The sequence below is a fragment of the Pteropus medius genome, unplaced genomic scaffold, assembly GCF_902729225.1.
Source record: "Pteropus medius unplaced genomic scaffold, Ma_sr-lr_union100, whole genome shotgun sequence".
NCBI lineage: Eukaryota > Metazoa > Chordata > Mammalia > Chiroptera > Pteropodidae > Pteropus > Pteropus medius.
In genome coordinates this window covers 6544339-6568534 of record NW_024349802.1, presented here as the reverse complement: position 1 = coordinate 6568534, position 24196 = coordinate 6544339, and the positions used below count along the sequence as shown (strand labels likewise).

The 24196-nt window shown below is 54.6% G+C and overlaps 1 protein-coding gene and 2 pseudogenes across 4 annotated transcripts in view; 1 reads left to right on the top strand and 2 right to left on the bottom strand.

Moving 5' to 3' along the window:
* Positions 1-15: 15 nt before the first annotated feature.
* Positions 16-24196, bottom strand: part of JADE2 (jade family PHD finger 2) — a 50639-nt gene continuing 26458 nt past the window's right edge. For all 4 annotated transcript variants that reach the window (XM_039836043.1, XM_039836042.1, XM_039836040.1 and 1 more), the window contains exons 5-12: positions 23005-23165; positions 22082-22293; positions 20747-20914; positions 18929-19045; positions 17295-17759; positions 8447-8564; positions 5863-5991; positions 16-4652 (exon numbers count right to left, since the gene is read on the bottom strand). In XM_039836043.1, coding sequence (XP_039691977.1) covers positions 3844-4652; positions 5863-5991; positions 8447-8564; positions 17295-17759; positions 18929-19045; positions 20747-20914; positions 22082-22293; positions 23005-23165 — 2179 coding nt within the window. In that variant the 3' untranslated portion in view covers positions 16-3843. The remainder of the gene's footprint in view (positions 4653-5862; positions 5992-8446; positions 8565-17294; positions 17760-18928; positions 19046-20746; positions 20915-22081; positions 22294-23004; positions 23166-24196) is intronic.
* Positions 11047-11165, top strand: LOC120581711 (uncharacterized; annotated as a pseudogene).
* LOC120581822 (uncharacterized) lies at positions 20239-20357 on the bottom strand (annotated as a pseudogene).

The following is a 24196-nucleotide window of genomic DNA, read 5'->3' as shown; positions in this document are numbered from 1 at the left end:
GCCTCACACCATCCGGCACAGAAAACATTGCTTTATTAACTGCGTTTGCCAACACACGAGGAGTGCAAAGGGCTCCTTGAGACACAGGCCCTGGTGGGGGCCAGGTCTGGAAACCCTCATGAGTGAGCAGGACAGGATGAGACTGGGAGCTACGCAGCAGTGGCAACATAGAGTCATGCAGGGCACAGCGGGCGCTGGCCACACCAGGGCGGCCGTACATTCTATTGCTCATTAAGGGTAGCGAACACGGACGATGTACAAAAAGGAGAAATAGGTCTTTGCGTTAATGAAAAATACATTTTTTCTCTACAAAGGAATCTTTTCTAATACAAGAAAATAAATATTGCAACATAAGCCAAAAATAATTTAAAATTGCTCTTTTCAATATATTTTCAATATTCTCTTGTATATTAACAAATGGCACATCACTTTCTTTGAAACAAAGACAGAAGGTGTTTCCTCCTGTGACATTCATATCATCCCCCCACCCCGAACCGACGTGGAGCACAGAATGTTGTGCGTCTGAGGGACAAGGTGGCAGGAAGTGCCTTAAAGAACAACCAAAAGTCCCAAACTCCAGCCCTGGCTCTTTGGCCAATGTGGCCAGCTGGGCCAGGGGCATGGGAAGTAGCTTCCCCAAGGGCCTTGCTACAGGCATCCAGACCATTCTACAGAGCTTCAGGCACGGGCAAAGCTGGCCACATCTGGCAGTGAGCAAGGAAATACCACGTCTAGCTGCTGCCAATGTCGATTAGTTGGGTAGTTGACTCTCTAAAAATTGCCCCAGCAAATCCCATGGTGTGCCCACCACAACACAGACACACGTGCACGTGGACACACGAGGCATGCCCTGGCCCGCATTCACGCACCCACAGTCCAACACCCATGTCTGGAAACCTGGGTAGCTTCTCCAAGGAAACCGAGACCCTTACATTGCAAATGCTCACACAGTCACCAAGTCAGAGCTCATTTAATAAAATAAACCCTTCTACCTTTCTTCTCATTTGTTGTAAAATACATTTATGATCCATAAAAATACTTTCCTTGCACATTATTCTTTCTCATTGTGATGACGGGGAAGGAGGCGATGGGCAGCCAGGATTGGGATAATGAGAATGACAGCCAGAATGAACTACAGAGCAGTTTCTCCCCCTGAGGGCCACTTAGCGTGGACAGGTGTGGTCAAGTGCAAGATGGCTCAGTCTCTGGCCTGGGAAAGGCCTTCTTCTTTCTTCCCTGCTTCCTGCCTTAACCTCAGGGACAGCAAAGCTGCCAACACGGACAGTAGGCCAGAAAGAGTGAAGGGGCTGCGGCTGATGGCACAAAGGAGAGCAGTGTGGTTCAGCACCCTTGTCCTTGCAGCCCGGTGGACAGCTGCCTGGTGAGGACACTTCTAGGGCCTGGCCTGGAATTGAAGGGGCCCCCACCAGCCAGCCCAACAGACACCTGGGCTCTGTGTTAGACATGGCCCCAGGGACAGTCCAGTGCAGAGTAAGATCCAACTGAGCACTGGAGAGCGCTGGCTACCCCACCTGGCCAGACCCCCTGCACTCCCTCCCTGCTTTTCTCCCGCTCCCACTGCCAGGCAGCCCAGACTCTGCCTCAGGATGGATGAAGGGGTCAGGGGGCAAGTGCTGAGTCTACTGAACCTGGGCCATCCTGGCACCCCCCCATTCTGACCCCCTGGGCAGAGTTTGGTTGTTCTTTAAGCTCATCCCTTTGCTTCCCACAAGGTGAGACTGGGCGATCCAGTACAGACAAGGCTGTGACCCGAAGCGAGGGGAAGGAGGTCTGTTAAAGGCAGTAAACAGAGAACAGGGCTGGGACACCGATGCTGACACCGCACTGACCACTACTACCAAGGCGGCGGGCAGACTAAACTCTACATGGTAGCTTGTGAAAACCCAACACGCAGAATCCTTGAAGCCTGCTCCAAGTCCACTCCAACTGGACATATCTGTCCAGTCCTCTGAACTTAGTCATTATCTTTGTTTCCTGTTTTGATAAAATTCACATGAAACTAAATGTTGGTGACAACACCACTGTCGTACCTCGATAGTTTTGGAGACGGGGTGGGCGGTCAAGCTGCAACCCATCCCGCTGACTTGCGCTTTGTGTATTCGAGTCGGGGGTGGGGTGGGGGGGGAGACCACACGGTCAAGACTTTGGCCATGCTGGTTTTGCCACCAGTGTTCCTCCTCCCGTGAGTCCGAGTTTCGGGAAGCTCACAGTGGGCCCAGCCCAGGATCTGAAACCCAACCCCCGGTTCCCAGTTCTCATAGCCGAGCAGCAGAACAGCATCTTCTTCCAAGAGCTTGGGCTCGTCTCCTTGGGTGTGTGCGACGAACATGTCTCTGTACTTTGTTGCTAAAGAGCTCCGTTAAAAAAAAAGTCCAAGCGACAAGTTGTCAGGTCCAGGCTGTGCTGTATTATGGTCAAAATATTCTTTGGCATCCACAGAATGATTCGACTGATTCACTGGACTTTTGCAAGGTTCTTGTTGGAGAAGTTCTGGCTTTACCAGTGGCAGAAGTGACCCAGGAGTAATTCACAAAAGAAGAAAAAAACACACACGTTTTCACTGAATTCCTTTTTTGTTTGTTCCCTGAGCTATCACCCTGGGGCCACTCCACTAAAACTCTTCAGAGCAACTACCTGGGAGTAGAGGGTGGGGCAGGCTACGGTGGGTGGGGGGTGGGGTGGGGTGGAGGGCACACTGGGAAAGGGGGGTTAAGGCTCAGAGGGGGAGGAACCAGGAGCCTCCAGCAAGACTTGAAAACAGCCACGGCAGCCAGCACGGCCGCCTGGGCCCCGGGATCCCACTTCTGGTTGGAAAGAGGCGTTTCCAACAGGAAACCGAAAAGCAGCTCATCTCTTAGCAGGACTGGGAAACTTGACAAGGCAAATGGTCTGGTCCAGTAGGCTGTCTGGGAGTGAATGACCAGACTTCCGTCGAGACTGGCCCCGAAGGAAGGAAGTTGGAGCCCCAGAGTGATTCTCTGCAGCGAGTGAGTCCGAGCCCCACGCCCCCGTCTGGGCACTGGCCCTCCCTGGCAGCCCTCCACCAGCACTGGCGGCTGGCTGCTTGGGAGTCCCCTGAGTTAAGTGGCACAGCTCAGGAAGGATGCTGGGAACCCCTTCCCGGAGCTGCAGGGCTGGGCGCTGGCAGGGGCAGAGCAGCAAAGGGGTGGAGGGTCACAGGGTGGGCGGGCAGGCCTCAGATGTGGGTTGATCGGGAACAGCTGCGGTTCCCCTGGAACCAGCAGGGCCCTCTGCGCCCCCTCAGTGCTTTCTCGTATAAGCTCTTTGTGCTTGTGACAGTGAGTAGACTCTGGCTGGGTATCACTTATTATACTTCCTTGGGGATCAGTGGAGTGCAGCAGGACCCCCCCCCCCCAAATGGACTCCAGTGGGGTTTGGGGGCAAGGTGGAGCAGACCCTGGGCTGGCCCATCTGCCATGAAATAATGCCCAATGACAGTCTGTGACACCCATTGACAGCAGGCTGGCTTCCTGAGCTCTTCCTCACCTGGCCTGCATCTAGCCAGAGCCCAGCAACACGGCGTGAGCCGGGCAGGGACGCCGCAGCAGCAGGGGCGCCGCACAGGACCTGGCCCTGTCCTTGCAGCCAGAGCCATGGAAGGAATCCTACTGTCCTAGGCCAGCACAGAGGAAAGACAACAGTGTGGAATTCGAAACTCTCTCTATATTAAAAATAAAACCACGGTAGAGTGGCAGCCTTAAGGGTCTGGGACACTCAGCAAAGATTGGAAATGGCAGTTGTGACTGGGCTGAGGCCTCTTGGGGGGACCAGGACAGGGCCTGGGACAGGGGTAGGGGTGACTTAGGAGGCTAAAACCCCCATGCGGACCACCTCCTCAGCCCCTGCTTCCCGGGGGCCCCTCTGTACCCCGCTGTCCTTGGTTTCCATGTCTGAGTCGCTCATCTCCCCATCAGAGAAGTAGCCATCAGTCTCAGTGTCAAAGTGTAGGCTGACCTTTGGCCTCTCGGCCACAGCAGAAGGCGGTCCTGTCCCGACATCAGGCCTGGCACCCGACGATCTCCGGGTTCCCTTGCTTTCACGAGGCGGCCGCAGCCGGCCTGAGGGCTTGGGGCTCGCCGTAGGGCCAGGCACTTGGACATTCGAGTCAGCAGCCATTGGGGCTGCCTCGTCAGGGGTGTCGGGAGCCAGAGGTGGGGGGCTCTTGGGGCCTGCTGGGATGGGACAGTCACCAGCTGTTGGACTGGACGGCAGGTGAGAAGGTGTTCGCCGTGGTGGTTTCCTGGCAGGTGGCCCTTGAGTCCCCTTGCCGCCGCCTGCATCCTGGCCCCAGGGCTTCTTAGGGGGTTTGTCTGGAGTCGTCCGTGACCCGGGCCCGTCCTGTGGTGGTTTCTTCTTGGCAGGCAGGCGGGTGCGGCCACGAGCCTTCCTGGCAGGGTCACCGGGTCGCAGTGAGGGGTCCCGCATGAAGCTTAGCAGCGTCTCCTCGTCTTGTAGCAGCTCCTCCGACAGCAGCCCCGGAGCAGGGTCCTCTGGGTGCCCATTGTTTAGTGACCACTCGCTCATGGCCATGTTCTCTGCTGTGATCTGCACTGACTGTGCCAGCCAGCTGTTGAAGAAGGTGCCGTCAATGGGGAATGAGGTGGACAGGCCTGGTGGAGTGGAGAGAAGAGGCAGGTGAGATGCCAGCAGGTGTGTGTCCCAATCTCTTTCAGGAAGCCCTCTCTAACCCTCCCCAGCACAGCAGTGTGTACCTTCCTTCCTGCAGGGAACCTTTTAAAAAATTATTAAGAATTTCAAGGTGGCAACAGTACAGCATGAAACCAAGCGAGGGCTTGTAGACTGCACAGGTGCACACCCACAAGGTTGGCCTTGCCCACCACCCCCATCCTGGTGGTGCGGGGGATGGAGAAATGGAGGAAAACACCCTCTGACCACTAGGGGGCGCTGGGTTTCTACAAGCACTGCCTCCCAGAGCTTCCAAACCAAGGAACTCAGCATGAACAGGGTGACAAGGTACATCTGGGTAGAAAGAAGGTCCCTCTTGGATGTCAGGACCGCCCTAGTTATGGGCCTTCCCTCCTTTACTGAGGTCTTGAGAGGGGACAGTTGGTAAGACTGGGCCTCCCATTAGACACTCGAGTTGTCCCCTTCCTGAGACTGAGGGAAATAAAGGTGACTTGGGACTTCTGTGCTAGACGTGAGGTTGGGAGGGGCACTCTACCATGACCCCTGTGAAGTGTTCTAGGGGAAGCGTGTGACATCCTGGGAGATAAAGCCCACAACTGGGATCCCCTCAAGAGTTTCTCGGCTTGATAGGGCAGCAATAAGGAGGTCTGCAACAGCGAAGATGGGCTGGGCCAATGTCTGTGGCCACTCCTTTGGGTACCTCTGTGGCTGCTCCTTTGGATGGCTCCAGGAAGGTTCACTGGTACTGAAGGGACAGTCATTTGAGAAGATTCCAGCAGCGTGGGACAAGAATGGAGATTCTGGCAGAAACCTTCCATTATGGAGCTGGGCTCCCAGAAGGGCCCCAATGGCCTGGAGGTCCCTGGAGGGGCTCCAGGAAAATCTAGCATCCGGGACCCTGGCCAGCGGAATGAGCAGGCAGTTCCTGAGCGCCCGTGCCTAGACTCTAGGTCTACAAGAGGGGAATTTCTCGGGATGACAGATGGGGTCTGAGAACCGAGCCTCCTTTATGGCTGGAAGGTGGGAACACCTGGGCAAGGAAGGGCCTGGCTACCTCTCCTGGGCTTCCCACTGCGCAGTGGGGGCACTCGTGGTCCCTTCTGGCTTTACGTGGAGGGGCTGCAAGTGGAGCGATGATGCTGGCCCAGCCAGTCTGCATGGCCACTCACTCACCCAGCTGCCCCAGGACTGAGTCGGGCCCCGCCTTCATTTTCTCTTTCTTCTCAGGGCTGCCTTTTGGGCCCTCGCGGCCCTTCCTTTTCGAGTCACTCTTCTTGCCCTTGGCTCTCCTCCCAGACCGCTCTGTGTCAGGGAACAAGAGAACAGGAGGGAGGTGGTTATCCCGAACAGCCTCAGCCAGGACCAAGATCACTGTGTCACCTCAGGAATCCTTCCTCACCATCCAGATCACCTTGCCCTGCCTCTGTGCCCCAGGCTCAGAGCCAGGAGAGCTGGGACTCCGGTGAGTTAAGGGACAGCCGGTGTGGGAGGGTGAGGGCAACTGCCCACTGATGCCCTTGCTGGGCTTGAGGAGGACATGGGCCATGAAGAGGGTGGAAGGCTGGCTAGAGGTGAGTGGACAGGGTAGGGCCGTGAATGCCCGGCCAAGGAGGTGGACATGAAGGTGGACAGAGCACTCTCTGGGGAGTCAAGAGGCTTTGGTTCCAGTCCTTGCTCTGGTCAGCACCCCTGAGCAAGTATCTTGCCTCGGCCTCCTAGACTGCTCTTGAGGTCACACAGTAGATGGGAGACCTGGGTGCAGACCTGGCTTTCCTATCCCTTCAGTCTGCAACTATGCAGGTCTAGGGAGCCATAGAGAACACTGGAGCGGGGGTGGGGAGTGCAAGGGGTGGGATGGGACGTGGGCTGCCAGAAATCTTTTCCCAGCTTCTTAGCTAGAGGCTGAATGGCTTCCTCTCTTCCTGAAAGAGAGGGTCAAGGCGTGTGGCCCCGGCTCTGGAACGTTCTCAGCTCTGCTGTTGATTCCCCATGCGGCCTCAGGCCGGGCCTCAGTCTCCTCCTCTGTAACACGGGGTCAACACCCAGAAACCCTACTCTGTCCTCAGTATAGTCTGAGCCCCTTCCGAAGGCCACGAGCCCTTGCATGGCTGGCCCTGGCAACCCCTCGGCCTCACTTTAGACATCTTCCTCCTGCCCTGGCTGCAGCTTTGCCAGTCTCCTTCCAGTTTCTCCAACAAGACAAGCTCTGGCCTCTAGGTCTCCAAAAATGCTCTTTCCTTGTCCTGTCCTTCATTTGGTTCATTTCATAGCCTAAATATTACTGCCACTGGGAATCCTCTCCAGCACTCTGGCCAGACAAGCTATGGCAATATATTTCTAGCCCATGTTCCCCCAGGGGTCAAGCGCACAACACTGAGGGAGTCAACTTCAGGCAGAGGCAAACCAGTCTTTTCTCCAAGTGTCCTACCCTGAATAAAAAACTGCCTGTTGCTGCCACCCAGGTCTAGTCCCCAGACTGAATGCAAGAATGCAAACCCACCAGGCTCTTGATCATGTTTCTAGAATCCTGTGCCTGAGGGCACTGCATGCCTTGCCACTTGCGTGTCTCAATGTTGCTCCAGAATCACCACCACTGTGAAGCCATCCATGATACCTCAGTCCCTGCACTGGACCCACTGCAGTCCCTTGGGCACCACGTTCCAGATGGTGAGCTCCACAGGGGCAAGAACCCTGTCCACTCAGTCTATAGCGGTGTGCCTGTAGTGCCCGGCACAGGGTCTGGCATTCTGTTCATGCTCACTTGGTGCCCACAGAATCAATTAACAGATGAGAGGGAGCCCAGAAGGCTCCAGCAGCCAGGAAGCTGCCTAGTCTTGGGGGTGCATGGTGAGCTCTGAGTAGCCGTGATCCGCCCTGACCCAGCACCTGTGCGTGGCAGTGCTGCTTTCTTGGGCCAGAGTGGGTGATGATCCGTTAAGTGCAGACAAGGCAGCTTGGCTCTCAGGCAGGGGTGGGCAGTACCAGGTCCTCAGTCATCTGCTCTGGTGGTGGCCTGGCAGCTCTCCTTTCTGTCCTCTCCAGGCCCAGCCTGACCCAGAGGCTGAGCTGACGATGGCAGCCCTTGGCTCAAAATCTCTCTCCATCCTGCCATTTCTGTTGCATGTAATTCAACATGAGAGTACCACTTTTTGGGTTAAGCACTGCCCTCCTTAACTGTGAACACTCAGATAAAAGCAACGTCAGAGGTTTGTTGGCTTCTGATTTCCCAATCTGTTAAATGCATGTGATGGCAGGAGAATAAGGACAAAAAAACTGCTGGCAGAGGCCCGAATCCTGTAAGATGAGGTCAGAGAGAAAGAACGCACAGGTCCTCTTCTGCCTCTAGGGCAGCTGCCTTCTTCAGGACCCACACGCAGGTGCACAGGGGTCAGGGAGGCTCACCAGCTCTGGCCCCTCCTGCCCCAGCACTGGCATAGAGACACCAGGGCTTCTGGTGTGCGTCCGTTCACATGCAAGTCACTCCTGAACTGCTATGGCTCTAGCACTACCTGGGTGTCCCCAGTGAACCAGAGAGCTCTTTGAGGGCAGGCCTGACGCCCACATTCCAATCTCTGGCTCCTAGCCTAACAACATGCATCTTGGTCTCCTAACTGGAGGATACAGGGTAGGGGTGGAGCCAGTGGCCCCTGGCACCATGCAAATGCCCCACCAGGCCCCAGAGACACACCCTCCTTGGGACCCAGGCCTCTGAGCGTGTGCACACTGAAGGTGGCAGAGGTGGGTAAGGAAGGCCTACCTCGACACAGATCTTGTTCAATAAGTTTCATCTGTAGGTGGAATATCTGCTCCTGGAGTTTGCAGATGGCGTGTTTCGTTCTTTCGCGCCTTGTCACCATGTAGCACAGATTTCTAACCTGCGGAAACACAAGAGAGATTTTCCACCTTATTCAAGGGTAACCATCCCTGACCTCCCAGTTCTGGGGGCCACCACTGCCTAATCTGCCCAGGGCATCTGAGAATCAATTCCCAGACACTGAATGTGTCCTCAGCCCTAAGCCATAATTCTCTGATCCAAAACATGGGGCCAAGCACAGCTTTAGTCCTGTGGCTCCTGGCTGAGCCAGCGTGGGCAGAGAGAGCATCTGGTTAGCTCTGGCTGATACTACCTTCCTCCTCTCAGCTTTAACTTCCTGGCCCAGCCAGCCACGCTGCTGTCCAAGGCCCTTCTAACACAGGTGCTCTCCCCTACATACACTACACAGAGCCCTGAGGCTCATCAGGTTCGTGACATCACCAAGTCCATCCCTCTGCTTCCCATCCAAGGCCTATCTGCCACCAAAGAAACTCTTCAGCCACAAGCATCATGGCAAAACCACCTCCCGTTCTAAGACACGAAAGACCGTGGTGCATGGTGCAGAGAGAGCTCCAGCGGAACGGTTTAGGACAGGCAGTCTCCAACCCACCTGGGTCCACCTGCTGCACTGGGACCTGAGTCAGGCCCATGCTTGCTCTGGCCAAGGCCCCCATGCCCCCATGGCTGGGCCTGCTCAGCCAGAGACAGAACTCGTCATGGAGAAGGGCAGGGGCCGGACTTCCAGAGGCCAGCTAGGAAAAGCGTCTTAGGGCTTGGGATTCACGTTTGCAGAACTTGTGGGGCACGGATACTCCGTGTAGCTGGTCTGGAAGAACCTGAAGGACAGGCCACACTGCTCCCTGTCCATGTGGCACTTTTCCCCAGTGTGCCCATCCTCACAGGCTACTCTTAGGGTACACCGCGTTTCTGGGCCAAGATCAGGCCCCCTCCCTCAAGACACTTCCTTGTTCTGGTGTCATCTTCAGCTCAGGTCAGAACCCCCAGCAGCAGGGACTGATGGCCAGGGGCTGCTGAATTGGAATCCTGAGTCCCACCAGGGTCTTTCCAGCTAAAGCTAATATCCTGTCTCCAGCTGGGTTCCATCTTCAAGGGTGAGTTCAAGCTTCCTGTGCTTAAGCTGCCAGTGGGTGACCTGTGCGTTGCAGGGCCCCTGGCCCATTGTCATGACCACCATTTTTCCTGGTCTGGGGGTGATCAGACAGACCTCTTTGTAGGTACGGGCAGCCTCCTCCCCTTCTTGGGCCTCATTTTGAAGGAGACCCCAGAACTCCAGTCTCGGCCTCCACAGGACGGGCTCTGCATGGATTCTGAGCGGCACTCAACACTGGCGTGTGTGCCTAGACCAGACTGTGAGCACCAGGCCATCCTAGTGGCCCCCAAGGGAGCAACCGTGGCCCAGCCCGAGAGCCCTTGCTCTGGCATACTGGCACTGCCTGACTTTCTCTCAAGCCTTGGACTCCTTCAGGACTTCCCTCCAACCAACCTCCTCCCACACGTCCCTGAGCACAGGATGTGGCTCTGTGAACTCATGCCGTGTTGGGTGCCGGGCTCAGTGGTGAGCAATGCAGTCTGGGCCCTTTTCTCCTGAGGGCCTGCTGCCCATCTGGGCAGATAAACACTGACCAAGACCTGACAGGATCAGGCAGCCCTGACCCAGACTTGGTGATGAGGAAAGCCTCCTGGAGAAGGGGCAGCCAGGCCAAGTGGGCGTTGATCACAGAGAAGGGACAAGGATAGGCTGGGGACAAGGAATCCAGGCAGGAGAGAGGCAGAATGAGGCCTTGTGGCCAGTGCCAGGTGCTGAGGCCTGACTGAGCCAGGCCAAGCAGAGCTGTGCAAGAATTTTGGCAGGGGTGGGGTACAGTGTGTGTACCTGCTGAGCCCCTGGAGTCATCCTTAAGGACACAGCTCTTCTTCACCTGCCCCCACAGCTGATCCATCAGCCTGCCCTGTCAGTCCTTCCCAGGGAGTGACGCCTCGCCGTCAGCTCCATCGCCTCCTGGTCACCCCCATCATCTTCACCTGGAGAGCCATCCATTTGGACCCCTCTGCTATCCCAGAACGATCTTCTTAAAATGCAAATCCTCTAACGGCTTCTGTACCAGGTTGAATAGTGGCCCCTGCCCAAATGTATGTCCACCTGGAACCTCAGATGTAATTAGTTAAGATGCGGTCATACTGGCTATGCGTGAGCCCTAAATCCAACAACTAGTGTCCTCACAGAGGGCCATGTGATGACACACACAGGGAGAATGCTAAGTGACGACAGAGGCAGACTGGAGCCATGGGTCTACCAGTCAAGGGTGCCCAGGGTTGCCAGCAACCACCAGAGCTAGGACAGAGGTATGCGACAGGTTCTCCCTCAGAGCTTCCAGAGGGAATTGGCCTTGCTGATTTCTGGCCTCTAGAACTGCGAGAAAAAGAATTTGTTGTTTAAAGCCACCGAATTTATAGTACGCAGTTCTAGGAGCCCTAGGAAACAAATATAGTTTCTTTCCTATTACAATGGAAAACGCCAGGGTGTCTATGGCCATGCCACCCTGAATGTGCCCAATCTCGTCTGATCTCGGAAGCTAAGCAGGGTCGGGCCTGGTTAGTACTTGGATGGGAGGCCACCCTGGAAGACCAGGTGCTGTAAGAGTTAAAAAAAAGAAAAGAAAAAGAAAAACACCAGGGCCACAGCCCAAAGCATTGTTCAATCTGACCCACCATCACCTCAGAGTCCACGTCTCACCGTCCTCCAGGCCACAACTGCACTGTCCCCCAGCCACCTTCTTTCTGTACTTGACCCACTTCTGCCTTGAGGCCTTGGTATACATTCAACTCTTGGCCTGGAATGCTCTTCGCCCCTCTCTTCCCAAGGCTGGACCTTATCCTTCAGGTCTTGGCTCAAACGTCACCTCCAGAAGGCCTTCCCTGTCCACCGCATCTAAGCAGCCCAATATTATTCTCCCCGTAGCCTTCCTTCCTGGCAGTCACATGGCCCAGTATGCATAGGTCAGTGGAGATGAAGAGAGGGGGATGGATTCATGGCTCTTCTGGAGATCTCAAAACGAACGAGTCAGTGTATCTAACTTAAAAACAGATCGGTCAAGGTCCAGCTTTTAAAAATTTAAAACATGCCATTCTGGAGTTTCCTCACCCTTAAACCTAACCTCTAAAGGTGAGGGCCAGATGAGGTGAGGCTCTTGAGTTGCAGATTTCTCCCCAGAAGAACTGTGAGTTATACTTATTTACTACCTAATTAAAATACACACGCAGCTTTTTGGGTACATATTGTCTTCCATCTGAAACTCTAGAGGAAGGTACCCTAAAGAATGCCCTAATGAATACTGGCACTAAGATCCCTGAAGTGGCTGGTTAAAAACACAGATTCCCAGGCTTGAGGGCCTGTCAAACCATCTGGGGGTGGGGCCCGCAGATACACATCTCAAGTAGCACTGTGGGATCGGAACTGCTGCCCTAGGCCAGGAGGCCTCCACGGTGAGCTGCACAGGCCGAGTTAAATATAAATAGTTCATCACCAGATAGGAAGAAAATATTAGAACTTCTACTGGCATATTTTTTGATCCTATTAGAAATTCTGACTATATTTGTCTCATACAATGGTGGATATAAATGAGATATTAAAAAAAAATACATTACAGGTAAATGCTCAATTTTTTTTCCTGATAAGGGCATACTACACAATCAGTAATGTCTGGAGCTTCCTGCTTTACAAGATAGGAATATTTCCTTCCGTGAGAACCCAAATGATACCAACATTCTCTGGTTGGTACATTGGTCACATGTGACCCCTTATTCCCACTTCATCCTAGAATCATCAATGATGTGTCTAATTTCTCCCAAGACTCTTGGTAACATAGCTGCCTGTTACTAAATGTTGTAGGATTCCTCTTCTATGATGGCTTTGGGGGACAAATTGTTAATACTACCTTAGAAGCTCACTCAGGCCATCAGGATTCTTACATTGTCTTTATTGTTTTTGCTGATTACAAAGACAAAATGTTCTCTTAAAAAAAAAATCAGAGTACAGAAATGAATCAAGTAGAAAAGTCCCCCCAAACTAGGGCGGGGATTGGTAAAAAAAAAAAACAGTTTTACATTCTGATGAAGTTGTCTGATATCAACAAGTTTTGCAGAGAGAACCTGGAATATGGGCTGAGAAGAGAAGGGCAGGGAGGACTCCTGGCCAGTTAGCTTGAGCTAGAATGGACCAGGGTTGGGGGGCATTCGTGGAGATGGGGAGGTTGTGGGAGGAGCAGGCTCGGACCTGTGGGTGTGCTGGCCATGAGATGCTGGAGCTCAGGGGAAGGTGTGGGCTGGAGCCAGCTTCCTGATCGGGAGCAAAGCAGTGAGTGGATGTGGTATTGAGAGGTCAGGCCCAGTGTGGTGAATGATCACAAGGAGAACCCAAGAGAGGATCTGGTATGAGCACCAGAGTTTTTAAAGACCAAGGGCATGTGACAGTGGCAACTACTGCTGAGAAGGCCAAGGGGATAAGGACAGAAATGTAACCACTGGACACAGGAAGTTGGAGGCTGTCGGTCCTGGTGGAAGGTTCTGGAAGAGAGTTGTGGCAGAAGCTTGCCCAGGGAGGGAAGTGAGGAATTAAGAGCAGTGAGGCATGACAGGAAAGAAGAGATGGGGGCGATGGAGATGGGGAGAGGATGTGCTTTTGAAGATGGGAGAAGGTGAAATAGGTTCAGGTGCTGTGACATCCTGAAGACAGAGGAGGAACAGGAGAGAAGCTCATGTGCTGCGGGTGTGGGCTGGAAAGGGATCCCTGAGGAGGAGGGGAGGGGAAGACAGGAGGAAAAGCAGAGAACAGACACACAGGACTCCCCTGGCAGGAAGTTGGAGGGCTCTGGTCTGAGGAACAGGAGGCGAGGCTGTGTGCGGAGAGGAAAGGGAGCCCTGAGGAAGATGGAGCAGGAGTGGAGACAGGTGGTATGTTGGGGAGCTCAGAATGCTGCTGGCATAGGTCCCGCCAAGACTGGGGGGCAGGCATCTTGGGGGACCCGCCTGCTCACTGCTGTAGAATTGCTCCTGGTGGGCAAAGAGTGGCTCCCTACTGGTTGAGGCAGTGAGCTAATGCCAGACGGGGTGGTAGTCAGGAAAATTGGGGACAGCGAAGGGTGGGGGGCCTGGAAGGCAACTGAGCAGGGAGAATAGGAGGCTGTGGTTAAGGAAGAGGATGTGGGGATCTGGGGACAGGGAGTAATTGAAGTGGTGACAGGGCTTGAGTGGGGTGGGGTACTACTGGCTTAGAAAAGTCCCAGAGATGAGAGATATGGGGGTTGAGAAGCCAGTGAGAATGTTGGAAGCCAAGGCTGCCCAGGACAAGGTAGGCTTTGGTGGTAGGCTAAGCAGACCACAATCCAGGCACTGAGGACAGTCAGTGAGGTGTGACCAACTGACAAGGAAGCAGGTACAAGTGGGATGGGTGGGGGGAGGGTGGCGGGACCTTCCTCTCTTGGGAGAGCTACCGAAAATGAGGCCTGGGGGAGTTCCTACGTGACTGACCTCTGCAGTGGGGGTGGTCTGAGAGGGGCCCCTGTCCTGTCGGCCCCGTTCCAGCCAAGTCAGGTTCTCGAATAAATGGTAACCAGATCCAGGGCCACAAGCAGCAAAGCCTTATGCAGCCTGAACTGCCTTCCTGGTTGCTAGGGGACACCAGCTGAGCTTGTGGGGCTGATGTCAGTGCTGCAATTTTTCTGTCAGCTGTGAATAACTCTGGGAGGCTGCAGTGGCCATGCTTTCCAGAGCTGCCTGGCAGGGCAGGCCTACAGCTGAAATGTTAGAAAGGCACACACCTTCCAGGCTGACCAGAAAATGGGATTTTATGCTGGTGGTGGCAGCACGGCCCCGGCTCCTGCTTCTCTCAGCAAACCCACCACCTGGTCTTGGGGATAAATTAGCCAGGGAGGATGCCCTGTGATCCCCAGGCCCTGGCACTGGGCCTGCCTGTCGGTCCTCCATGGAGGCCACCCTTTCATGAGCCAGAGAAGCAACAATAATCACCACTAACACGGAGGGCACTGTGCTAAGCTCTGTCCCTTATCATCACTGTGGTCTCAAGGTCAGTTCCATCCGTATTCCCATTCTACTGACAGAGAAACTGAAACTCAGAGAAGTGAAAACTGAAACTCAAAAGGCACAGAGCTGAGAAGCGCTGGACCTGGATGCAAACCCAGGCTACCCAAGGCCTCGATCTCTTGCCCTGCCTCCCAGATGGGGTCGGCCCAAGTTGGCCTGGTGCCCAGTCAGAGGGATACTCTCAGCCATCAGCTCTGGGCCATGGTCAGGGCCACCAATAGTCACAGGTCTTGGCAGAAAGCCTCTCCTGTGGCATAGCTCATGGCTTTGTTCACTCACTCAAGTCACCCACACATGGCTGTGAAAGGCCCCAAAGCCAGACCTGGAGTGGGTCCACCTGGCAACACAGGTTGTTGACTCTTTCCGCTCCTCAGTCTGCCAGGGCTGTGTACTCCCTCACCATCCTCCCAGCTGGTGCCAACAGCCCAGCTCAGTGGCTGTTGGAGCATTTTATTGACAGGGCCTTCCTGGGCTCAAAGAAGCTGCACAGACTTAAAGTCAACCCTGCCTCCTCTTCCTGGCAAAAGAGTAGGCCAGCTCACACATGACTTTGGAAGGGTCATGAGATCCCTCGGCTAGAGGGGTCTGCGGCAGCTCTGGTTGCCTAGAACCCCAGAGCTGGCCTCAGCCGGTTGGCCGGCATGCCAGTCCTTGACAGCCTTGACCCCTGGGTGCACCTGTACCAGCTATCAAGGCAGTAGAGAGGTCTGGGGACTGATAAGAGGATGCTTTTACCCAGGAAATGTACAGAACAGAGAATAAGCCAACAATCCTCTTTCTGACAAACCCCTTCCACCACTCAGGTCCAAATTCATCTCGAACCCCAGAACACACACAGTCCTCTGAGGCTTTCAATGTCACTTCTCTCTAAGCCCCAGTTTCCTCATCTGCTCATTGGGCCGAGAGTGTCTACTTTTTGCCTATTTGTCCAGGATGATGATTAAAACAGTGAGCCCACCCTCTGGTCTCCCCACACAGCCCAGCCAGGGTCAGATCTGATGGAAACATCAGGAGTAAAAGCAGGTGTTTGCACTGGAGACCCGGGAGTCGGGGAGACCCGAGGGTGGAGACTCAGGGCTGGCCTGAGGACAACTCTGGCAGTGGCTTTGGTCTCAGAAGGGTCTGTACCTGATGATCCTGCCACATGAGGCAGAAGACTGGGCTGCCCAGGAAGTGGTATCTGTGATGTAGGTGGCCTTGTCCTCTGCCCTGGCTGGGGCCAGGATGTTTAGTGCCATCCTCCCGCCCCTAGCCCTCCCTTCTGACTTGGTGGCAGGCTGGTTACCAGGCAGTAAGCTGCCTCCCAGGTGAATAGGGTCATTTCCCCTTGCTGAGGTGGCAGGGCAGGTGAGTGGGGTGAGGGTGGTGGGGAAGCCAGGTCCAGTCTCAGAGCCTCCACCTCATGCCTTCCCCCCAGCACAACACCTGCCAAGGTGCTCTGCCTATTTTACAGATTTGCCGACTGAGATGCATGTTAAGAAAAGCTGCTGCCTCAGGTCATACAAAGCCCCCTTGATGCTTCCGCCCAGGGCTGCTTCCTAAAATGGCCTGGGGAAATGTGTCTGCACTCATGGAGGAAGTGATCCTGTGTGCTCTGGACCCCTAGAACTGAACATGCCACAGAGGAGAGGCCAGAGCAGCACCTGAGGTTCAAGAGACTGGACCAAGGAACCAGAACCAAGGAACCAGAACATACTGCTTCCTCCTCAGGTTGCCCCTAGCTTGTGCGTGGTACTTTATCAGCTGATGGTAACAGGGGAGTAGTGCCAGAAAAGCCAAGTTCAGGGGCACACCCCACAGAAGGCAGGACCCTCTCACCTTTCTTGGAGGAGTATGAGGGATTGGAAGCTTTGGAGGCCATTATGCTCTAGGAAAGCGACTCTCACTGCCTCCCAATCTCCACAACCCAGCCCCAAACCATGGAGTCTGAACCCTTTTCTCATTTCACTCAGCTCGGCCCCCGAAGCCATCACCCTGGACCAAGCCAATGTCGCTTGTTCCCCAGCACACAGCTGGGGGGCTTTAGACAACCCATCTACGCCTCCTCCAGGTTGAGTGTTTAGAATTTGCAGTCACAGGAGAACAGTCCCTGCTTAAAACGCTTCTGCAGCTTCCAGACCACTGTGTCCACCCACCTAGCCCCATCCTTACACTCCACGCAGGCGGCTGCTGGTCTCCAGCCCACCCTCATTCACGCCTCTGTTCACACCCTTCCCTGCCCTGGCCCAGCATATACCTGTTAAGCTGATTCAATCTGCTTGTGATTCCTAGTCCCTCCTCTGCCTCTGACTCTAAGCAGAAGCTCGTGTGTTGGGACCAGGCAGGGTCCACAGAGACCATAAAAGGGGCCGGAGGCTATGAGAAGATAGAAGTCTAGGTCCTTGCTCCAGGTCTGGTGTCTCCCAGCTCATGGGGGCAGGGCCCCCACCCTTCGCCAGGCCTTCAAAAGGGCTGGGACAAAGGGACTCAAACCCAAGAGCTGGATCTTGTTCTGCAAAGTATCAGCTACCCCAACCCTGTCTGAGAGCTGGAGGCCCTCGGCCCCTGAGCGTGAGCTCACAGCCATGGAGGAAGCCATGGCTGCTCCAGGGTGGTGAGAATGAAGAGGGAAGGCCTCCCGGGATGGCCCGCCAGGCAGGTGGGCGGGCGGGCGGGCGGCAGGGGCACTCACCCTCTCCAAGTCCTGCCGCAGGTGTGTGAAGAGTTTCAGGCGGCGGTAAAGGACGTCCTGCTCCTGCTGTGCCAGGTTGTCCACCTCGTCAGTCTTGGGGGTCAGCAGCGGCTGGTTGGCATTGGCTTTCCTCTTCAGCTTCCAGTACTGGTAGATAAAGTCAACCAGAGCCTCGGCCAGGTCCAGGCGCTCGGCCACCTCAGCTGGCTCCACCAGCTCGTAGAAGTCTTCCTCCAGCTGCTGCAGCCGCTGCTTGCGCAGGGTCACCTTCTCCAGGTCCTCGGCGGCTGGGCTGGGCTCCACAGGCTCAGACGTGGGCTCACCCCTCGGGCCGCCATCACTGTGCTCCTGGCAGAATGACTTGAACTTGACCTCATCGTTGTCTGCTAATATAGTCCGCATTTCCAGGCTATGGTCAAAGGCGCAGGTAACGTGGAATGCTGTGACGCAAGAAGGCATGGAGCACTGGAGGGACAGGAAGGGCAACGTCAGGCCCTGGTAGGAGGGAAGGATGTGGGGCATCCCCCACAGAATACAGAATGCAGAAAGCTGGTAAGACCCTAAACAAAATGGCAAGGGCTCCCAACAACCCGTAGGGTGGGAGGGAGGACGCTATGGCAGATGGGAAGGGGGAAATGGAAAGGAAATGGAGTTTAGCACTTTATATGGCGGGGATCAACAATCAGATGACTGGACAACCCCTCTGGGGCAAGCTGCACGTCTGCGTGGGCAAAATGACTTTGGAATCACAGGCAACAAAAGAAAAGAGGCTGACGATGGGTCACTGCCTCCTCCTTTGCCCTCTAGGAAGAAGGGCTGGACTTGGACCCCTTCCTTCCCTTCTCGCCCAGGCAGCCGGGGCCAACCAGGGCTTGCCCCTCCCGCCCAGTCTTGGATGGAGGCTGCTTGCAGCTATTAACTGTTTCAGCAACAACCCGTCCAACTATTAAAGTGTCCCTTTCTGCTGCACTCACAAGCCATTCTGAAAGTCTCACAAATGGGTGGAGGCACATCTAGTGTTTGCAATGACAACTGTTCCTTGGAGAGATGAGGGAGAGGATGCCCTCATCTCCCAACCTATACAGCAGCAGCATCAGTATCACTTGGGAACTTGCTAGAAAGGCAAATTCTCATCCCCACTAAAGATCTACTGAATCAGGACCTCTGTGGGTAGGCCCAGCCATCTGTGTTTAAACAAGTCCTCCGGGTAATACTGATCACACTAGAATCTGAGAACCGCGGCTGCAGACAGACCGGTGAAGCCCTGCCCTTTATCAGGAGAGCCTAGTAGCTTTGCTGGAGGAAGTCTGATGCCTGGCCCTCCCGCAGGTCAAGTTTGGTTCGAAGTGAGGTCAATATATCTATTCATGCCAAAGACACTTGCTCTTGGGGGAAGTGAGAGTCCTCAGCCCTGGAACGCGGTGGTGAGCCTTGGCTCTCAGGCCTGCGCCCTGTGCCTAGAGGGACTGGGATGGGGGAACGCCTCCCAGTGGGATTCTGACTCTGGTCCTAGTCGCAGACCTCCTTGGCTCAGCAGTGGCTGTGTGTATAGCACCATGGGGGCAGGTGAAAGGTGGTGGCAGCTGGTTCTCGCACAGGCTGTGGAGCAGCAGCGGGGTGAAATGGCCACGTACCTGGATGCAGGTACCCGTGCACTCCTTGCAAAGGCTGCAGGACAGAGCCCAGCGGCTGGCTGGGATGTGCGAGATCTTGGTGATGGGCTCCATCTTTTCGGGGCAGCCGATGCTGACCTGGGCGGGACACGGGGAGCAGCGTCAGGCTTCTCATCCTCAGTCTGCCCCAAGGAGCCCAAATGGGGGCTCTCTGCTGAAACCAGGCAGGAGGCAGACAGGGCAGAGGGAGAGCCCCTAAATTCCAAGTCCTTCCTGACTGTCCCAAGCTGACCGCTGGGTTGAGCATGTTAGTGTATGCTCACCTGTGATAAATCTTACATTACTTGTGACTGTGGCAGAGTGCACATCAGTGTGTGTAGCTGACTAAGGGTGTGTGCCTATGACTATGTGGCACTCGAGACAGAGATGCTTGTGTGCGTGCGTGTGTGTGTGTGCGTGTGCATACACACATAATGAATGAATACATGCAAGGTCCCCCTCTCTTCTGTACCTCCAGCATTTGTAATAGCATATTCGGAGTTCTTATCATAACTTGTATTTAGTTTTTGGGGCAGCAAGTAGAGCCCCCAAGGCAGCATTTTCTTCTTCGAGGCCTCAGGGCTTTCTTGCCCAATGGGAATGTGCTTTTGTTTAGCCCCTCCTATGCAGACAGACCTACAACCATGCCCAAATCTCCTGGGCATAACCTGTCCTCCCACTGCTCATGCCTAAGGATAGAAGAAGGGCCCCTGTCCAGAGATCTTGAATCAAGAGGCCCCCACAGTGGGGTCCTTGTTGGTTCTCTCTGGCCCTGCTGTGCCCAGCCCATGATATACTCAGAGAGAGTCCCAGCCTTCAAGATGCCGATCTGGGAGCAAGTGACTATTGCTGACACAACTACCATCATCACAGAAGCCTGTAGTGTGAGTCTCAGCAAAGACCTTCAGACTGGGAGCCCAGGAAGGTGAGGCCTTCTGACAGGGCTACCTGGCTTGCTTCCAGGCACAGTCAGCTTTGGAGCCGGGCCTCATTCTGGGTCACAGCGCACAGAAGGACCGGAGCTGGAACTCCAGTAAATTTCAGCATTTCCTATTTCAAATAAAATGGGATGCCTTCTGGGAGCCCAGAGCCTCAGATAACTCACAGTGGGTCCAGCCTGTCACCCATAGTCCCTCCTCACCCAGACCCAAGCCACCCCTCTATCTAGCCACAGCCACAACAGCAGGCCCACTATCCAACTTTTTCTTTTTTTAGGCGAGGCAACCCTTGGTTGACCTCACAGATTGCAAGCACCTTGTCAGCTTACAATCCCTTATTTTTTTATTTTTTTACGCCTACAGCACCTGGTCTTCCTAGGTGGTCTCCCATCTACGTACTAACCGGACCTGACCCTGCTTAGCTTCCGAGATCAGATGGGATTGCATTTGCTCGGGGTGGCATGGCTGTAGACTATCCAACTTTTAATTAGGCTCACTGCCCGATTTCTTTTTAGGTCAGTTGGCTTATTTTGTTTTAAAGAGGCAGCTTGACTTTGGTTGGAACCACTGCCTAGCTAGGGGACCCTCAACCTGCTTTCCCTGGAGTCAGCTTTGACCTACCACTGGATCCTCCAGGAGCCCATAATCTCATTTTCCCATGAAAACCACCACCGAAGTTCTGCCCAAGTCCACTGGCAAAGTTCCCTGTGGGCTGCTACCTCAGTTCAATATCTGAGATATCCCCATTTTATGTGGCCCATCATCTCTTGCTACCTGAGTTCTGAGTACCACGCAGACCGACTTCCCCAAGGCTGTTCCCCATAGCTGTTCCCCAGGGCTGCCCACCCCCATGTCTGCCCACCTCAGGAATCCACAGAGCGCAGCTGACATGCACCCACTTAGTCCCACTTCTGGTGGGCTTCAAGGCTCCTCCTCGCTTGGGGCAGAGCAGGCACTTTGGCTGGACACCCAGGGCACACGTCCGGCACAGCCAGCTGCCTGTGGGCACCTTGAGGATCCCATAGCATGCCTGGGGAGAGAGCAGGCGGTCACGAATCAGAGGCATTGTCCAATCCGCATCTGGTCAGCGGTCAGCTGTGAATGGTTCCAGCCCTAGCCCCAGGTAGGAGTGACGAAGCTACACCGCTACCAGGCTCTGGCAAGGAGACTTCCCCCGAAAGTCATAAAGCAAGGGCTCTTCTTTACTTGCTTTGTGTACCTGAAAGGTCACACACAATTTCACAGTCCTGTGAAGGGCTCAGGTCTGCCCTCTGCTGGGAGGACAGTCAATTTTAGGCAGAGGTTTCTAACCAGTGATGATGGACCTCAGAAGTGTCCATGAACTGCTTGAAGTTGAGTACAAATTTTGGTATATATATTGCTTGAGGACAAAGAGCAGAGCTTCCACCCGTTTCTTCCACAGGGATCTCTGCCAAGGGAGATCCTCCTGGTCAAGCCTAGGACTGATGGACCTAAGAGCGGCTGTGTCTAAGGGGCGTGGATGAATGGCGGAGTACTGCCTACCCACTCGCCAGCTAGGTGAAGCCCCTCGGAGCTCCCCGGGAGCTACTCGAGCAGTAGTGGGTAGGTGCGGGGCATCCAAGTCAGGGACAAAGTAGGTCCACTGTGTTCCAGTCAGGTCTTCTTCTGCAATAAGGCCCAGAGATGCCTAAGACCTAGGGTCCTGGACCCAAGATCAAGATGGGGGCCTGGTCAAGAAGGACATTTTATAATTATCAATAATGGTAACAAATACTTATAGCCCTTATGATATTGTTCTGTGAAAATAACTCCCAGTAAGTAATTTACTCCTCACAACTTACTTTTATTTATAGTTGAAGGAGAGGTCCAGAGAGGTTAAGAAACTTGCCCAAAGCCACAGAGCTTGTACAAGGCAGAGCTACAATTTGAAACCAGGCATCTTGGCTCTAGGCTTTGCTCTCAGTCACTACACTGTGCTGCCTCTCTGTAAGTTCAGAACAGTGAGGAATAGAGAGGGGAGGGCAAGGGCAGCGTGTTCAGAGGAAAATGTCTGAGGGAGGCTGACGGGAGAGGGAAGAAACACCATCCAATGGGTAATTACTCAAGTCTGCCTGACGGAGCTGGGCCAAGGGGCCCTGGGTGTCCCTGGCACCTCGGGGTACTCATGCCAAGCTCCTTCCTCCCCTCTTGACCTCCTTCGTAGGGGCCTGCCCACCTGGTGCACGCAGACATTGCATTTGTCACAGAAGACCATCTCGTTTCCATCTTCGCCCTCGGGAGAGCGGCATACGTCACACACAACGTCCTCGTCATACTCGATGCCCAGCCCCTCCTGGGTCTCAATGGCTCGCACCATATTCTGGTGGCACAGCGTCTCCAGCTCCTCCAGCACACGCTCTAGGGTCAGCTCGTCCAGCTCTGGTCTCTCTGTGAGGACAGCAAGGGAGGGTGTGAGGAGCCCACTTTTCAGGACAGATGTACAGAAGGATCTGCACTCCCCTACTATGACCTGGACAAATGTGTGTACTGTCATGGGCTTCAGCTCCATTGTCTGAAAATCGAATGGGCTGGACCTTCCAATCTCAAAGGCTCTGGGGGCCTGTCGTGGTGTTCTGACTTCAGACAGCCTGCCTGTGACCACACACACACACACGTGAACATGCAGATAACACAGAAGTATCTCTGGGATGTGGCTGACTCCATGGGGAATCCACTGCTTGTGCTATGTGTATGGTGGGATCTCCACAGGTGGCTGCATATGACAGAGCTGGTCCTTCCTCACCATGTTAGTGGGTTTCAGCCAGGAGGTTGACTTGACTCGACCCCACTTGTCATCCTAGAATCACTTGTGTGCTCCCTCACTCTTTATGTAACGGTCAGGCTTATTAACAATATTCCCAAGAACTCTGTCGATTACATGCTATTATCATCCTTCACCTGACATCTACGAAAACTGAGGCACAGAGATACCAAATAACTTCTCCAATCAGTGGTGCTGCAGGGACCATCTCCCCAGATCCATTCAGTGCCAAAGCCCAGTTGTGGCCTCTGCCCTTCTGAGGGTGAGGATGCTGGGGTTAAGGAGAAAAACCTGCCTGGCTTGCCCCAATCCCATTCTTGGCCTGGCAGGTCACCTACCCATCTCCTTGAGCTCCGAGTTGATGAGCTCCAGCCAATAGGCGTCAATCTCGTCCAGGTCATAGCGGCTGCCCCCTGGCCAATCAGGCTGGGAGCCCTCGCCAAGTTCAGAGCTGCTAGGGGACACTTGGGAGGGGGGGCCTTCCAGCGGCGGGAGGATCCTAGGAAATCAAGAGGGGGAATCATGAGGGGAGGGACCCTCAGTCTGCTACCCTCGCTGGGTCTGGGGGCCTACAGTGAGTTGGCCAGCCCAGGTGAGAAGCTGGTGGGCAAGTGAGGTGAGACTTTAGTGCCAAGCAGGGCCCACCTCCTTCCTCTCCCTTCTTATACTTCCTCCTCCCACCTGCCCACCCTGCAGTCTCAGATGACTGTGACTAAGCAGGACAGGAGACCAACGGGTTGTGGGGCAGAGCTGGGGCTGATCCACAACCCTTGCGCAATCCACAAACTCCATCCTGCCCAGAGCACACCCCTTACTGCCCCTCCCACCAGGGTACCTGGGTCTTAGCAGAAGCCCCGTGATCTGGATATGCCCTGCCCAGAACTGTGGGAAGCATCCCAAGTGCTGTCCTGCGCAGTGCCCGGTGCCAGCCACTCTGAGACAAGTGGGATAGAGCCAGGTGGCTCCAGGTCCTTCAGCATAACTCTCAAGGCTGGGGAGAGGCCAGGGGTTGTCCCCATACCTTCGAAAGCCCTAGGCCCTCTTTCACCTACAGCCTGAGGGGAACTGAATCTAGGTCTCCTCTGGGGTGTGGCGGTGTCATGGCTGGTTTCACCACTGCAGCCCAGAGTGGCCCTTTCCACATAAAAGGTTTAATGCTATAGAGGACACAGTGTTGCTCACACACCTTGCCCTTCCCCCAGAAAGACTGTTACCTGAGCCATGAGTCTCTGCCTACAATGCTCCCCGCCCCAAGATGGAAGCCTCCTCCCCTGGATACTAAAGATGCACCTACAACAGTCCGAGGATCACAGTCCAGGTTGGCCCTCCCTCAGGCTACGGCTCTGCCTTTGAGGCAGCTTGGAGCAAAGCCCCGCTCTGCCACTTACTGTGTGACTCTGGGCAAGCCACTTAACTTCTCTGTGCCCCAGTGACCTCATCTCAAAAAATAGGCTAATAAGAATAGTATTTCCCTTCTATGATTGGAGTGAGAATGAAATGGATAAACACCTGTAATGCTCTTAGAACAGT